We start from the raw sequence: 16,946 nt of genomic DNA, 5'->3' as shown, positions 1-16,946 counted from the left end.
TTACAGCTGTTCTGGTCTTCCCCCCTCTTTTGAGGATTGGTCCCTCTACATATAATTTGTTCAGCAACTCCTAGGGTCTGGTGATGAGAGATGCTGAGTGTTTGCAGCTCCTGTGGAAGTAGGAGTTACCATTGTTCACCTTACCTCCCCTAGTGATGTTCAGGGGAACTGAAGGTACTCATAATCGGTGCTCTAATCTTAAAGTTAATTAAAAGAATAATTAGGAAAATCAGCAAAGGGATGACAGAGATAATGCAAAAACAAAAAAAGGGAGACTTTTTTTTTTTTTTTGAGATTTTTCTAAATCAAGGTATCACTGAGAGGCTTCCAAGGGAAGTTTCACTGATTCAGCCAGCCTACTCTATCATAGTATATGCGGGGAGAGCATGTAAATTTTATCATTCAGCCAGGTTTCCAAAGCAGTTTTATCCTAATAAAATGCAGGCTACTTACTCAATAGTGCTTACTTGACAAGGGTGAACTATTTCCTGGATATATTTTCATGTTAGTTTAATCATCTTTTAAGGTGAATGAAACAGTCAGTCTGTATGCTTACAGCTAAACAGTCCAATAGGTATACAATAGATGATTAAAATACATCTTTATATATTTATTCCTTTATTATGAAAGCAACAACTGTGCATCACTTCCAACATATAAGAAGTGTCTTTGCACAGCTAGGGATTGGACAAGTTGAAAGAATCAGCTTTCAATTGCATCAAAAAGTAAAACATAATAGAAAGCTCACTTGTAGAAAAGAGGTCTGTTTAATAAATTCTTTCTGTACCAAACTAAAATATGTTTATATAACAGAGCCTCCTTACCTATTTTTTTTAAAAAAGAACATTTTGTGCATTACAATAGGACTTATGAGTTTGTATTGTTGTTACCTACGTGATTGCATTTTATTCAGAAAGCTTGAAGCAATCTTTTAGGACCTCATTCGGCTGTCACTTTACTCCATTCACTTCAGCTGAGTTACTGCATATTAGGTTCTAGTCTCTGCTTAAAAGTTTGGTTTACATAGCTAAGTCTGTAAGGGGTGTGAAGAATCTACACTCCTGAGCGATGTAGCTATGTTGACCTAACCCCCAGTGTATGCAGCTAGGTCCACAGAAGAATGCTTCCATCAGCCTAGCTACCATCACTCAGGGAGGTGTTGTTCCTGCACCAATGAAAAAAACACATCTGTCAGCATAGGCTGTGTCTACACTGAGGGGTTAGGCTGGCATAGCTATGGCACTGTAGCTATGCCAGTATAGTCCCTGTAATGTAGACATGTAGAGCCCTGCAAATCTGCGGATATTCGATTTATGTTTGTGGATCGTGTATCAGATGCAGATACAGCTCTATAGACATGGCCACCAATGTTACTGAGAGTGGAATCAGTCCTTTATTCGCTATTTTCACATGACAATAGATGTTTTATTATTATTTATTTTAATTACTGTAGTGCCTAGTAGCCCTGGTCATCAATTAGGACCTTATTGTGCTCGGAGCTGCAAAAACAGAACAAAATTAAGGTCCCTACCCCAGAGGTCTTACAATCTAAGTAATAAAGAAAGCGGGCCTGACTTCCTGATAGTTATGTTACTAGGTCTCCCAGAATTAATTTATTTTTAAGATGTCTGTCATAGAAAATCCTAGTTACAGATTCTCTCTGTCTAAACATAATCATTTCTTTGATACTGCCTGCTAAGCGAAGAGTTTACATGGGGGCTAGTAGGCCAAAAAAGTAAGGAAGACAGAAAAAGAACCTCCCCAATTCAATTATGTCGACATCCCCCTTATTAAAGCATGCTTTTGTTGCTGATGATTTTAAACCGACTGATGTTAGAATCCCAGAGAGGGGTAGGATTACAGCTGTTTGATTTGTCATCAGACCAAAGTAAAATGACATTTTTGCAGAGCTCAGTTGTAGAAAGGGATGCTGCCTCTTACCTGATTAAGGACTGTGGCTGAAGTAATCAGCATTCTTCTAGTTTGTTCAGAATCTTTGATTCTGTAACAAATGAAATATTGTAAAGGAATTCACTTTACAACATAAAGAAATGAAAAAGACACAATTCACATAATTATCTCACTTCTGAACATTTCAGCTTTGTTGAAAATAATTAAAGGAAACTTAAATATACAATCTAATATTTCAAAAAAGTAATTGTAGCATAGTTATAATACTTTTTCACCAAGTATGATCAAGTATTTACAGTCGAATGTTTGTTAGAAGCAAGATAGTTTGACACACAATTATATAATATATAGTACTCCACTCTCATAGTGTGATTATTTAGATCACGACTCACTCTCTACTGTAAATATACTTAATTGACTTCAGTGGCATCATACTACTTTACACAAGCTGAGAATCTAGCCCAATATAATTGGGTCAATGAAATTATGCTTATTTATAGCAGTTTAGGACCCTGCTCATTTATGTTTAATAGAATATGTATTTTAAAACTGTAACCAAAACTTGTTATAGTTTCAGGTGTTTAATAGAAGTACTGCTTTTCTTTCTGAAATATCACAAACTTAATGACAGGTTTCAGAGTAACAGCCCTGTTAGTCTGTATTCGCAAAAAGAAAAGGAGTACTTGTGGCACCTTAGAGACTAACCAATTTATTTGAGCATAAGCTTTTGTGAGCTTATGCTCAAATAAATTGGTTAGTCTCTAAGGTGCCACAAGTACGCCTTTTCTTTTCACATACTTAATGACTCACTGTAATATTATCTATATAAATACACACTGAACAATGGGGTGGCTGTTCAAAATGTGTTCCTGCAAAGTAGTAATTTGCATTTTGATTAATAACGGGCTTTTCAAATGAAATATGTATAGCTGTTTCATAAGTGTGAAAGTTAGACCAATTTCTACTATAGCATCTGATAACATTGCTTCTCTCAAGTTATGTGGGATCTTGATGTTCCGGTAGACCTTTGCCTTAACTTTTTGACATCCTTATATTTGTTTGAAAAGTATAGGAACATCATTGGAATAGTGGTTGCTGTAAAAGGACTATTGATATAATTTTTCACTCATGTTGTACATGAGAAGGGAATAGCTCTGGTTAACTGTGCGACTTCACAAGCGCAACAAGGCTTTCGTAGATGGTTTTACTGTTCCCCCCCTCCCCTTAGATAGAGAAGGAAGTCAATACACTTACTTTTTGACTCCACAGATGAAAGCCGTAAATCAGTCAGAAATGTTGGCAGTACTATGAAAATGTTAACTTTCTCACTGAAGGTATTGTACCTTTAATGAAATGCTAAAATGAAAGTGAAATGATACAAAATATTTTTTGTATCATGCACTGTAATTTATTGGCAGTATCCAACAAACATTAATGCATAGTTTCTGCAGAATGTTATAGTAACTGAGGTGATTATTTACCTTCTGCATAAATGAAATGAAATCAATTCCTTACCACTTTCAGACAAAACAAACACATTGATTCCTCGTTCTTACAGCAACCAAGATGTCAAAATAGACAAGTTGTTGAGGAAACGCATGTCTTTCTTTAATAGATGAGATGGAATTAAAATACTTGCAAATTACTGTCATGGGATGGTGAATAGACAAGCTGTGAGGCTTTCATTCCTGGAAGTATAACTTTTGATGGTGATATTTCTGGGAATTATAAGATAAAAATGGCAGTGCCCAAGGAAGGTTTGTAGAGAGAGAGGTGGCAAAACACCCGAGCTATTCTATGATCTCTGTACACTAGAGAAATTCTGCACGTTTATCTCATTTCTTTGTTCTTTAGGAGAAAATGTATACATTGTCTTATACACATAGTCAGTTTAATCTTCAGGGATCAGAGAAATTTCAACTGTTTTTTTCTAGTATAACACAGAAGTCCAGATACCATGATGATGGGCACCTTTTAAGTGAGTGTATAAATATCATTGTTTATTATTATTGGTAAAGTTTGGCATATTTACAATATTGTATTGAATGTAATGAAATATACAGTAACACACACCTTGCTATTTAAAAAAAACCACATGATACAGAATTTATCAGTAGTTAGACTAAGAGATTATTTTCCATTCCTTTAAAGATCTCATTGATACTCTCTTAATATTTTTTAGATGCTAGTCTGTTGAAACAGTGTTTCCTCATTTAGACATTGTCAGAATGAATGTAGAATTCCCTGAGCATGCATTTACCTGTGGGTCTGAGCTCATTAAAATTGTTAATTAGAGAAGAAAGTTCATTAGTCCAAGCTTTATTAACAGCGAGCTCAAGTCCTGCCTTCCATGTTAACTCAAAGTTCCTGTTGAATATCTTGGGTATTGTAGGTGTTCAAAGAATTCAGAATCTGGCCCATTTTAAGCAAGTGGACTAAATGAGGCAAAGTAAATTTCTTTATTGGACAAATTCTGCTCTGTTAAGGTGATATAAATCCAGAGTAATGCAACTGAAGTCAATAGAGTTTATCTGGGTTATTATTGGTGTAACTGAGAGCAACACTTGATCCTATATTTCGCTACCTTCTGCATAAATCTGAATTTACTAACTCCTCATTCACTAATAATGAGACAAGAAAGCCACAGTACAGTGAATGCCTTCCAAAATATTCAGTAATTTTTAACTAAATAAGACATCGATTTTTGGACAAAAGACTGATAACAAAAGTCTGACTGACATAAGAGGCTTCAACATTTTACAAGATTAGCTGTTATGAAAATCGGTCATAATCTCATGTGAAACATCATATTGTGCATGACTGCATATTTGTTTATTTGAAAAGTAACATATTAGGCTTAATACTATTATGGTAAGAAAAAAGAGTCATAAAACTGCCAGTAACTTAATTCTGTGTTGCTCTTATAAGTGCTCTAAACCAAAAAGTCAAAAAGCTCAGTCAGTAAATACACTCTTCAATTTTTAGTAAGGTACTCATCTTACTTTTGCTCCATCAGAATTACAGAAAATCATGTTGCAGAATAGTACTCTATTTTAAATTGAAAAGATTACAAGGGCTTTCCACTGTCTTTGTTGGATCAAATAGATATCCACCCACAAAAAACTCTTATCTTACAGTTAAAGAGTAACAGCTGTGTTAGTCTGTATTCGCAAAAAGAAAAGGAGTACTTGTGGCACCTTAGAGACTAACCAATTTATTTGACCATAAGCTTTCGTGAGCTACAGCTCACTTCATCGGATGCATCCGATGAAGTGAGCTGTAGCTCACGAAAGCTTATGGTCAAATAAATTGGTTAGTCTCTAAGGTGCCACAAGTACTCCTTTTCTTCTTACAGTTAAAATTTCTCAAGGGCATTTCCCATCAACACATTCATTAAAAATTTGGAAAATGACTAGTTAAGGAAACATTAGCATTCAAACCAGCCACATATGTCCTGTCTTTACAGTCACATAACCAGTCAATATTCATATTACTAGTTGACATGCTATGACACCATACTGCCATCCCACTCATAATCCATACATGTAAAATATAAAGCATACCCTGAAAATGTAAACGTAGGTTCTGTTCCTTCAAAGAGACCAACACTGATGAATTTTCCCCTGAATGTGGGTGTAAGGGTTTGTGCACAAGTGTCCCTTTGCAGGATCAAGAGTCTGTACAGTTTCAAAGAAAAGACACTTGTATGTGTGGCATTATTAAAATGTATAGGTCTCTTTTTCTGTACAACATATTTCAAATTCCTTTTTTTCTTTAAGATATTTCCAAGAGATCATCTGTCGCCTCTTAAGTTGATTGTTTTTCTTTCATGAAATTTATTGGGAAAAGACTAAAAAGCATCCTTACTTGTAGAGGTTGAATTGGTGGCTTAGGTATGTAACCTTGCAAAGCCCACATAAACAGAATGCATCTGATTGGACTTCTGTAGTTACAACACCAATAGATTGTTGTGCGATTCAAAGAGCTACATGCAATTAATACACAAATAATCAGCAGTGGAAAATAATGATCCTCTGGGGTATGCTAAGTGAACATATATTATTATGTCCAAAGAAAGGCAGAGTTTTCTTATCCGTATTTGAAACCACAGTGAGATCCCTGAAGGTCATTAAATCCTAAATTTAACTGAAGACTGTGCTTATTTGTTTTACATTGCAGACCAATATTGCCTTTTACATATATTGCTGAACAAAACTATGGTGGCAGAATACGAAGTATGAATAGAAGGGAGAGTATTTTATTGAATACCAGTGCGATGTCTGTAAAGTTGTTTCTAGCAAATTTGTGGCTCATTATATTACATGGATTGCATTATAGTACATGTGGAGAGAATTTATGCCAAGAACAACTACATCAAAGCAGAACTATTAGGACGAGAAGTATGTAGTACGTGGATTGTGCTTTGCTGCTGCTGCTAAGAGTTTAGTTCTGTTTATTTTGGTAAACTACCATATTTTAGCAATATCATGTAGTCTGTCCATGACTCAAGCACTGCACATAGTCAATCAGTAATGTCTTTTTTTTCCTTTCTGTTTGTGTTCCAGATTCCTTGGTGTTACACAGTTTTCTCCTACTCATGCCAGAAAAGCCTTTCCTTGCTTTGATGAGCCCATCTACAAGGCCACTTTCAAAATCAGCATCAAGCATCAAGCAACCTATTTATCTTTGTCCAATATGCCAGTGGAAACTTCTGTTTTTGAAGAAGATGGATGGGTTACTGATCACTTTTCGCAGACCCCTCTCATGTCCACGTATTACCTGGCCTGGGCAGTATGCAACTTTACATACCGGGAGACTACCACTAAGAATGGGGTTGTAGTAAGTATATTTAATGCTACTTTATATACTATGCTACTAAATATACTATATTTGGGTTCTACATTGTTTTTAGAAAATTCTTGCTTTATGTAAGGAAACATGATGCCAGCAGTGCTTAGAGTACTTGCTTGTTTAACACTTATAAGGTTTCTTGTTTATTTCAGAATAATGAGCCTTTGCTCTGTCTTTAGCTTTTCCTGATGTTTTGGCATGTCTGATACATTTCAGAATATGCTACTTCACCAGGACAAGTTTCCTGAGAAGACTTTAAGCCTGTAAGTACATTACTGTATTTAGGCTTGATTTTTTTTCTGAAGTTTTCTTTTTGAACTTTTCTCTGGCCTTTTCAATTTAACATTGCTCATAGAGCAATGTACAGAAAGTGTGCAGTAATACCAATGTAGTTCCAATGACCATCCTTCAGTACTGATACATAGTTTGGTATGCTGTCTGCAGAAACAAAGTTGTGGAAGGGCACTTTCCTGTTTAAGTCACACTTCTAAGCAAGAGATCTTTCCCGCACTCCTCACTTGGAGTCTCAGGTTGAAGAAAACAGTTTTGAGAGTTGTGATTTCTGATTATGACACGGTTGCTTGAGCTGCTGCCTTTTAAAAAAAAATCCTTTATGTCAGTTTTGTTTTTGTTTTCAGATATCAAGTACAGCAGAACTGTATCACAAGCCAAAATATACACAAGAAATTCTGTCAGCTAAATAGATTTCAAAATACTGTCAATTTAGATTTTCTGTTGGATTTGCAGAAAAATTGCTCACTCTTGCCAAACTAATCTGCATAACAAAAATAGATTCAGCGTTTAAAAGCAGTAGGCTAGATTGGGACCCAGATAGGGGTGAGTGCCACTCAGTCTATGGGGCCCAGGTTGGGAGGCCTGAGGAGCACAGGCCTCCTGGCCTAAGGAGGGGGAGTACTCCCACCCCAGCGATGGAGTTGCAGGGGGACATGGGCCCGCCCAACTCCACCGCGTCCCAGCCCAGGGACCTAACAGTGGTGGAGTGATCCGCCACTGGGTTAGCGGGGATCCACCCGCAACATGCCTGACCCTGTATCAGGCCAGCTGTCGACCAGACTGTTGCCTGGTTTCCCTGGGCTGCTTCGTATTCTCCCCTTTGGTTGTACCTGTGTCCAGGGGTCATCCTCATTCTCCCCGGAATACACTGCCAAGGGTAGCAGCGGCAGTTCCTCAGTGTCGGGAGTGGCACGGCTCTCTGGAAGCTCAGGCTGGTCTCTGGGGCAGCAACAGTTCTCCTTGGTGTCCCACTCCAGCAGCAGGGAAGAAGCATCTGTCTCCTTTGGCAACTCCCTCCTCAATGAGCTGTTCGGCCAGCCTTTTATACTTACCCTTCCTGTTCCACCCCTTTGCTTCCAGTGTGTGGGGTGTGGCCCTCCTGGCTCCACCCACCAGGTGACTTGCGGTGTTCCCTCCACATCTGCATCTGAGGGAGGCCATGCCTCCTCGCTACCTCGCCCTTGTTGGCAGTCTCAGCAGAGAGGACAAGAACTGAACAGCCAGATATGCTGAGATACTCTCTCAGCCCGGAGGGTGGTTCCACCTGTACAATGTTTTTTCTCTTGTGCTTGTCATTTATACTGCACCCCTCTCTGTGGTATCTTCGTGCTTGAGAAGTGAGCAGACCTGAGGGACTGATTTACACTGAATAATTCATTAAATAAATTTAGATTCTTTTTTAGCTCAAGTAATATATGAGAGCTTGAGCACCTTCAGTTTATTTTTATTCACACTTATTGCACGAATCTTTCTGCATTTTTACGGTGTGGAATGATTGCAGATATTTCAGATTTGAGCTGAATTATTTCTATGTGATTGCTAAAGTAAGCTGTGTTATTGTTTCTATACCCCCAAATTAAAGAATGCGCAGGCACGTCCAGGGTGCGTTTAACATTTGTTTTTCCCAAACTCTGGCACATGCAAATTTAAAAGTTTCTCTTCACAACAATTTTGCCAGCAAAATAGAGTCACTGAAATGTTAATAGAAACTGTGCATAAAAGCATGACCAAAGCAAATTCACTTACAAACATGTATGGATAGTCAAGGAAATTCATCTAGCGCTGGTGTTGAAGCACTTTCCCAATTTGAGGAATCTTGCTTCAATTGGCGCAACTTATGTGGTGTTTTTTCTGTGGATAAATAAAGAACTTCATTCCTCAAGTACTGTCAGTCTGACACTTTATTGAACTCAATTTCAATTCACAAAACATCTGAAAAAATATTGTGTCTTTTGTGACTTGCCAGCATTCAAATAAATAAGATGCCTCTTCTGGTTTTATGGATCAGTCTTGCTGTACTGAACACTTTCTGGTTAGGATCAAGAGTAATTAAAACTTCCTAAGGAATAAAAGTTACATTAACAGCTGGCTTCATACTAAAAAAGGGATTAAGCATTAGTAGTTGAACTTCCCTCTGAAGGAATGACATTCCAGTATCCAAATGCCTTTCAAGCCAGGTCAATGCACATGGCCTGATAATGGATTCTATCACAGATTTTAATTTAATCTTAAATAGAAATTAACTTTGAGTAGCTAAAGTAGCCCATTCCTAAACAATAAAATGAAAATGGTTACTAATTATGAAATGTCACTTATTACATGGACACACTCACACATTAGTCACTGTTGTACATTACAAAGACTAATATGCATTTGAAAACAAGGAATCAAGGGAAGCCAGGCTTTCAGGAGCACAGTTCAGTCCATGTGAGCAGTTAGCATAAAAGTTCAATCCACCTGAGGCCTGACCAGAGTCCCTTCCAGAGCACATTCTTCAGAAACTAAGTCATCTCTTTGGGTGTTGTAAGGCTGTATGATATAGTGATTGCATGCTGTGGGTTGCAAGAAAAAATACAGGAATTGTGGAGTTGCTTTTAAACCACTCTGAAGCCCTTTCTCCTCTTCTTCTGCTTAAGTGTATAATCCAGAAAAATCCACTAGATGACTAGAACAACCTTTAAACATTACATTCTCCACATACCTTGTTACTGTCTGAATTTTGTTAGATAATTACACACTTCCGGCTGGAAATTAGAAGGAATTTTCTAGCCATCAGAGCCATAAGGTTCTGGAATAGCCTTCCAATTGGCATTGTGGGAACAAACAACTTCGTTATTTTAAGAGAGTGCTGGACAAATTTGTGAGTAGGAATGTGTGATGGGATTGCTTGTGAAGGTGAGGGTAGGGTTGAGCAGCCCTGAGGGTCCCTTCTGGTTTATGTCTAATGTTCCTAAAAATGTCATGCTTCAGGGTTTTAGCTGGTCAGGAAGGGATTGGAAATGACTACTGCTCTAAGGTGGCACTGACCATTCTTTTTCTTAGGTGTTCGGCTGGCTGGATCTTGCTCACATTCTCAGGGTCTAACTGATGGCCCAGATGTGGAGTTGGGAAGGAATTTTCCCTCAAGTCAGATTTTCAGTGACCATTTTTGACTTCCTGTGCAGCATGGGATGTGGGTCACTTGCCAGGATCATCTCACTTGATGAGTTCCTTGCCACCGCAGGGGCCTTGGACCCTGGTGCACCTCAGTCCCTCCAATTCTCTGCCTGTAACACAATAATTTAGTCTCCTGAGGGCTTTAATACCTTGGTCTAATTTCAGTGTTGGGTTTAGTGTGTGGGTGCTAGATGATGTTGGTGGCTTGTGATACACAGGACTAGATGATCTAGTGGTCCCTTCTGATCATAAACTCTGACTCTATACCTATAATTCTCACAATATCAAATATATACCACTTACCAGTTTTAAGGGGAAAATCCTGAGGTCTATTCAGGGCCATATTGCACCATCCCTGACTTTCCCATTAGTCCCTTCCTTCTTTATTGTTGTCTTGCCCCATCCCCTCAGTTCCTTGCATCTTCTTTTTCTTCTCTCTCATCCCTGTCATATTCTTTCTTTCTTCTGGCCACCTTCCCACTCCCCTTCACTCTCTCCTGTGCCCTCTTCTCCCCAGACCTCTCTTTCTCTTTGTTCTTCCTCTTCAGTCATATAGACATAGAAACACACTCCCTCCTGCATGCCACTCCCCAGCCACACTCCACTGATTCCCTTTCTCACTTCTCTCTGCCAGCTTCCTGCCCTTCACTCCAAGTGGCGGGGATGGGTAATTGTTTACAGACCAGGAGGTATCAGCTGGGGATATGGGTTCCTTTACAGCCGGGAAGGGACGGTACTGGGAAGTTTTTCTTCCACACTGTTTGCTCATGGAGGGTGGGTGGAGTCAGGGGCACTGGAACAGGGTGGGCCAGAGGGCCATGGCCTCTCCATTTTTAAAAGTGACCACCAGATCATTTACTGGCTATAAGGGAGAGCGACAGGGGGAGAGGGGTGGAGAGGAGCGAGCAGAAGGCGGAGCCTTTGGGGAAGAAGTGGCATGGGAGCAGAGCCTCAGAGGGAAGCAGGGGCGGGGCCTCGGAGAGAAAAGGCAGCACAGAAGTGGGACCTCAGGAGGAAGGGGCAGTGCAAGGGGGCGGGACCATGGTTCGGGGGCTGGTGGGCCTTCCCTTTTTAAGGAGTATCAGTCACCCCTGGGTGGGGTACAGCCTAGTGGCTTACAAGTGCTTGAGTGACTGCTGCTCACAGGGGGATTGGGTATAGAGAGGAGCAGAGTGAGGAAAGAATGCAACTGGAATAGGGGAGGAGGTACTAGATAAGTAGGAGCAGCACTGGGGCAGATAGGGACAGAGAAGACCAGTAGGAAGTAGGTGGGGATCTGACTAGTCAGTGAGGGTAGAGAGAACAGCTGTGGGAGGGAGTTCAGCCAGGAGAAAGGAGTATGGCTTTCGTTGTTGTTGCCCCCACTCCCTTTCCACAACTATTCTGTTGTGGATGCTGACCAACAGGTTGGCTGAGGGGACAAGATGAGGTGTGAGTAGAGGTGACGCATCGTGGGGGCATGCAGGGTCAAGTGTCCCTCCCAGTATGGGCAGGCACCACTTGTCTATGGGCATGAGCATGGGTTTGGGCAGACAGGTTGCAGTTCTGCACTCTGAAGTAAACTCTGCTGGATTGCTATTTGGCTTCAGTGTAAAGTATTTCACTGTCCTCTTAGTGACGCCAGCTATGGAGCATCAGCAAAGAGCAATTTCACCTGACAGAAAACGGCTATCTAGGTAAGAGAATTTGAAATGAGGCATGCTTAAAAAAATGCTGCACTGCTCTTGGGTTGTGCTACCTCACTGTATTACTGCCACTATCTGTACAATAAACTATCGGTTAGTCACAGACATTATTTCAATAATACTGTATTATTCATAAACCACAAATAATGCCACCTTAATAAGGCGTCTTGCTTTCCCATGGGTTACTGTGTTAGTCATTAGCAGTTAGGAAAAAAAACAGTACTCTAAACATAACCCCATATCTATGGCCTCGTAAAATTCAATGTTTAACTTCCCAATGCATAAAACAGGAATTCCTTTAGATTTTAAAAATGTTAATATTTTTATATAGTAGCAATAATGACCCCAGGGTCAGGCATTTTGTATCAATTAATGATTTGCCTGGGTTAAAGGTCTGAGGCTTTGCCTGAGGCCCTCATCTCCAGCTGGCAGTTACTAACTCCCAGAAAATGTCCTCTGCATCAGATGTTATTGCTTTGATAATGATAAATAAATAATACAGCAAATTATATTTCATGGGTCAGAAAATCAGTTACAGTAACAGCAGAGAAATCCAGTGGGCTGTCAACAATAGAGCTGGGCCTGAACCAAAACCCCAGATTTACCCCTTTCTTGAACTTTGTTCAGTTCCTCTTACCTCTTAGGCCCATATTTAAACAAAAAATAACCTTTTGTTAGTTCATCACTAACCACTGGGAGGCCACATGTGTTATCAGATAAACATATAAGTAGGGCCCTACCAAATTCACGGCCATGAAAAACGTGTCACCTACTGTGAAATCTGGTCTCCCCCCATAAAATCTGGTCTTTTGTGTACTTTTACCCTCTACTACACAGATTTCACAGAGGAGACCAGAGTTTCTCAAACTGGGGCTCTTGACCCAAAAGGGAGTTGTAGGGGAGTCACAAGGTTATTTTAAGGGGGTCACGGTATTGCCACCCTTACTTCTGCACTGCCTTCAGAGCTGGGTGGCTGGAGAGCAGTGGCTGCTTACTGAGGGCCCAGCTCTGCAAGCAGCAGCGCAGAAGTAAGGCTGGAAATACTATCCCATGCCATCCTTACTTCTGTGCTGTGCTGGCAGTGGCTCTGCCTTCAGACCTGGGCTCCTGGCCAGCAGCCGCTGCTCTCCAGCTGCCCAGCTCTGAAGGGAGCGCCGTCAGCAGCAGCACAGAAGTAAGGGTAGAAGCACCGCAACCCCTCCTACAATAACCTTGCGACCCCTCCACCTCGTTTTTGAGTCAGGACCCCCACAATTACAACACCATGAAATTTCAGATTTAAATAGCTGAAATCATGAAATTTAAAATTTTTAAAATCCCATGACCGTGAAATTGATCAAAATGGACCATGAATTTGGAAGGGCCCTACGTATAAGCCAGGTGTCTCTGTAAGGTACCAGATTGATTTCTGAAAGTTGGTAGCATTGTAGAGTTTAAATCCTAATCTTCCCATGTACTAAGGCACTAATAGACCTGTGGTGGTATATTTGTTTATTCATTGGTCTTCAAAAATGTTTTTTTTCCCAAAAGGCTTTCATTAAAAACCAAAAATTTTATGACTGTGGTTAATAAACTTTCATAAGCATGGCATACGTAATATTGAACTAAAAATGCATACACACACACACACACACGTCCTTGTGTTTTTTTTACTGATTAATACTGAGTGATTATAAAACAACAATAAAAAGGGCTTGATGCTGCATACACTTTCTGCCAGGTGTAGTACTTACTTCCATAAGTAGTTCTGTTAATTTAAATGGGATAGAGCCCTAAGACATTAATAACACAAGGAACTGTAATCCTAGAAACTTTACCACATCCAATTTTGTCCACCGTTTTATTCCATGCAGGTATATTGAAAAAAGACTGTTAGTACATTAATTTTTAAATAAGAAATGGGCTAAAATAATTCCCACGCCATCAACAAACAGAAACCTCTGATCAGCACCCATACTAAACTGAATATGCAAGGGCACCCTTGAAAAAAAACATTAATTGCAAACTTGTAATCTATTGTTATTGATTTCTGGTTGAATTTACAAGTTGAATGCACCAGGAAAATACTGTACATGTAGAGTGCTTACTCTTTTAAAAAAATATCCTGGGTCAGCATTTGTGGCACATGCAGTATTTAAATGTGAAATTTATTTTATTAACATAAATTCTCACAGGCTTTTGGAAATGAGTGTCATTGAATAGAAAGACATACTAAAAGGAATCTGTGAAATTCCACTTTTTATTTTTGGCAGCCAAGACCAGCTCCTCTATGGGATACATAAGGTATGTTGCATTAAATCCTGTAGCAATGCAAATAGTAGCAAGAAAAGTTTGTGACAAACACAGATCAGCTTCCCAATTCAGGATAGGCTTTACCTTTACAACTGGCCCTTAATAAGGGGTGGCATGTGGCACACCACCACCAGGAGCAGATCAGAGAATGGATTGAAACTCATCCACAATTCCTTCCCTATTTCCCCTTCCACTGTGTAGAGTGGAGTAAATTATTTCACCTCACTTAATGGGCCAGTTTACTCCCCTCTGTGTACCTGGCCATCAACTCTGGCTGATGAGTAGTGGGGGCGGAGCCAGGGCACTTTCCATTTCCCACCTTCTCCCTGTCCATTTACTCACGAAGTGTAGAAGACAGTCCCTGTTTTCTCCACCTCTGGAGTCACAATCTGAGCATGGGAGCATGTTGTGGGGGCCTTATTCCCTGTTGTTCCACTGTGAAGCTGGGTGAAGGCTATGACTGCAGCTGGGCAAAATTTTTCAACTGAACCACGATTTGGTGAAAAATGCAGATTCAGTCACACTGAAATATTTCATTAATTCACGTCAATTTCATTGAATTGTTTTGTTCAGAAAAAATTCAGAAAATAATGAAATGCTTTGTTTCAACATTTCCAAAATGTTGAAAACTGTTTCAAATTTTTTATTTGAAATGACTTTTTGTTTAGAAATTTCCTCTTATTTAAAAAAAAATTAAGACATTACAAAAGCTCAACATCAAAATGAAATGTCTCATTTCAGGTCCAATACAATGTTTGCTGAACCCAAAAGGATTTTTTTTCTACTTTTCAGTTTGCTGAAAATTTGGAAAAAATTGTTTTTTGGTTCAAACCAGAATTATTTTATTTTCTTGATTTTTTTTTTCGGGACTGACAGCAAACTGAAAAAAATCTATTATTTGCCCAGACCCAGCTGTGACAATATAACTCTTAGTAAAATGCAAGCATTTTGGCTGTGGGTGTATCATACTATGCCTTTGCAATACTGTGTGCCTTTATGCTTCCTTAGCGCTTTTATATTCTACTGAAGTACCAAATTATTTGACATCACTCACTTATTATCTAAGGTCTCGATCCTGCTCCCAATGTAGCAACTTGAGTTTTGCTATTGACATCAGTCAGAAATGGATCAGGCTTTTAGCTAGATCCATTAGTCTAAAGGTTTCTGTGTGAGCCAAACTCTTTCTATAAAAGCAAAAGTAAAGCAAAATGTAATCTTTAGGAAAGATCTCACCCCAGGACAACATGAAGGTGAGCACATTCCTGCACCAGCATGAACATCTGCCTGTCAAACCAATGTTATCCTGTGCACCTACAGCAACTTCATTCTGTAGAGTGAAAATGGAATTGCTTAGGCTGGTGTCTTAGCTGACATCTATTTGAGTGACAGATACAGTATTTGTGAGGCAGGAGAGTGATGTGTGCTTGTATTTATTTATAAAGCAGTCTCTCTTCCAAGGTTTCAGTAAGTTTTAAATCATACTTTTCATACAGGAATTGAGTGTATTTGTTTCTTGTAGCAGGGTGCCAGTGATCCCTGGAGTTAGGGATGCATAATTGTTTACATTCTAACTCCTTCTTTTCAGTCACTCAGGTTTCTGAAACACTCAATGTTCAGTCTAAATTCTCGGCTTGACTTCTGCCCAACAGGATTTTTTTTTAAAGCTGTCTAGTTATTTTTGAGTACAAGTAGGATGAATATGTAATTTTCCTCTGAAGCTGTGCTTGGAAAGATTGTGCATTCAGTGGAGATTTGCCTGTTTACATCGGCTGAGGAGCTCCTCCATTTTTATTATGTATTTTATTTTTTTGTTATGGATGCGACAATATAGCTTTTGTAAACTCTGTGGGTAAAATTCATCCACCTGGGAGGGCATCACACTTAGCTACCTGTTTGCAGATCTTTATGTGCAGTCAGGCTGGCACAACTTTTAATGATTTCTTTCCTATCACAGCTGTACATTTCCAAAGTGCAGGGACAGCTGGTGGAGTGGTTTGCAGATTCTCCCAGCCAGTGTTCATTCAATAACCTAAACTTATATCTCAGGCTACACTTAAGCATGTTTTATTTACGCAGTGTAAACACTATGCAGCTGTGGGGAGAGATTGAGGGGAAAGGTGGCTCTGAGGTCCTTTCAGTCTCTGGTGTAACAACAACTGAAGCAGCTGATGATCTGAGTACCATGCACTCTGCCCATCCTCTCCCATCCATGGCATACCCCCTACGCACAGGGTGGGGACAAGTGGCTACGCTGAGTTTTGTTCCACACAAGGAAACTGGCTACGCTGGCTTTGTTCCACCCAAGGAAAGGATTCCCCTGTGTCAGGGGAAATCCTGAGCAGCTCCTTTTAGGGTAGATTTCTGGCTTCTTTGTGTTGTTGAGCAAGCAGCCGGAGCAGCATTATTTGAAGCAGATTATGTTTCTGCTGAAAGACAAGGGGCTTAAAGTGTAACAAAGAAAAGTTATCTCACCATAGATTATCCTGATAAATATTTGTCAACAATTTATATATTGTAACTAATGTCAGATATTATTTAGTTCCTGGGTTGGAGACGTCATCAAATCATGTAGAGATTAGTTTAGATGAGGATCTGTGTAACCTTTAACTTTACAGAGCTATAGTGTCACATTAATAAATCCTAGCCTCATGCCACAGAAAGTAGTTGTCAAGGTTCCTCCCCCACTCTGAACTCTAGGGTACAGATGTGGGGACCTGCATGAAAAACCTCCTAAGCTTATCTTTACCAGCTTAGGTC

At 39.6% G+C, this 16,946-nt stretch overlaps 1 protein-coding gene across 2 annotated transcripts in view; it reads left to right on the top strand.

Annotated features, from left to right (window-relative positions):
• Positions 1–16,946, top strand: part of TRHDE (thyrotropin releasing hormone degrading enzyme) — a 337,934-nt gene that overhangs the window by 2,418 nt on the left and 318,570 nt on the right. For both annotated transcript variants that reach the window (XM_073327757.2, XM_073327756.2), the window contains exon 2: positions 6,477–6,750. In XM_073327757.2, coding sequence (XP_073183858.2) covers positions 6,477–6,750 — 274 coding nt within the window. The remainder of the gene's footprint in view (positions 1–6,476; positions 6,751–16,946) is intronic.

The sequence above is a fragment of the Lepidochelys kempii genome, chromosome 1, assembly GCF_965140285.1.
Source record: "Lepidochelys kempii isolate rLepKem1 chromosome 1, rLepKem1.hap1, whole genome shotgun sequence".
Classification (NCBI taxonomy): Eukaryota; Metazoa; Chordata; order Testudines; family Cheloniidae; genus Lepidochelys; species Lepidochelys kempii.
This window is presented reverse-complemented; position numbering and strand designations above follow the sequence as displayed.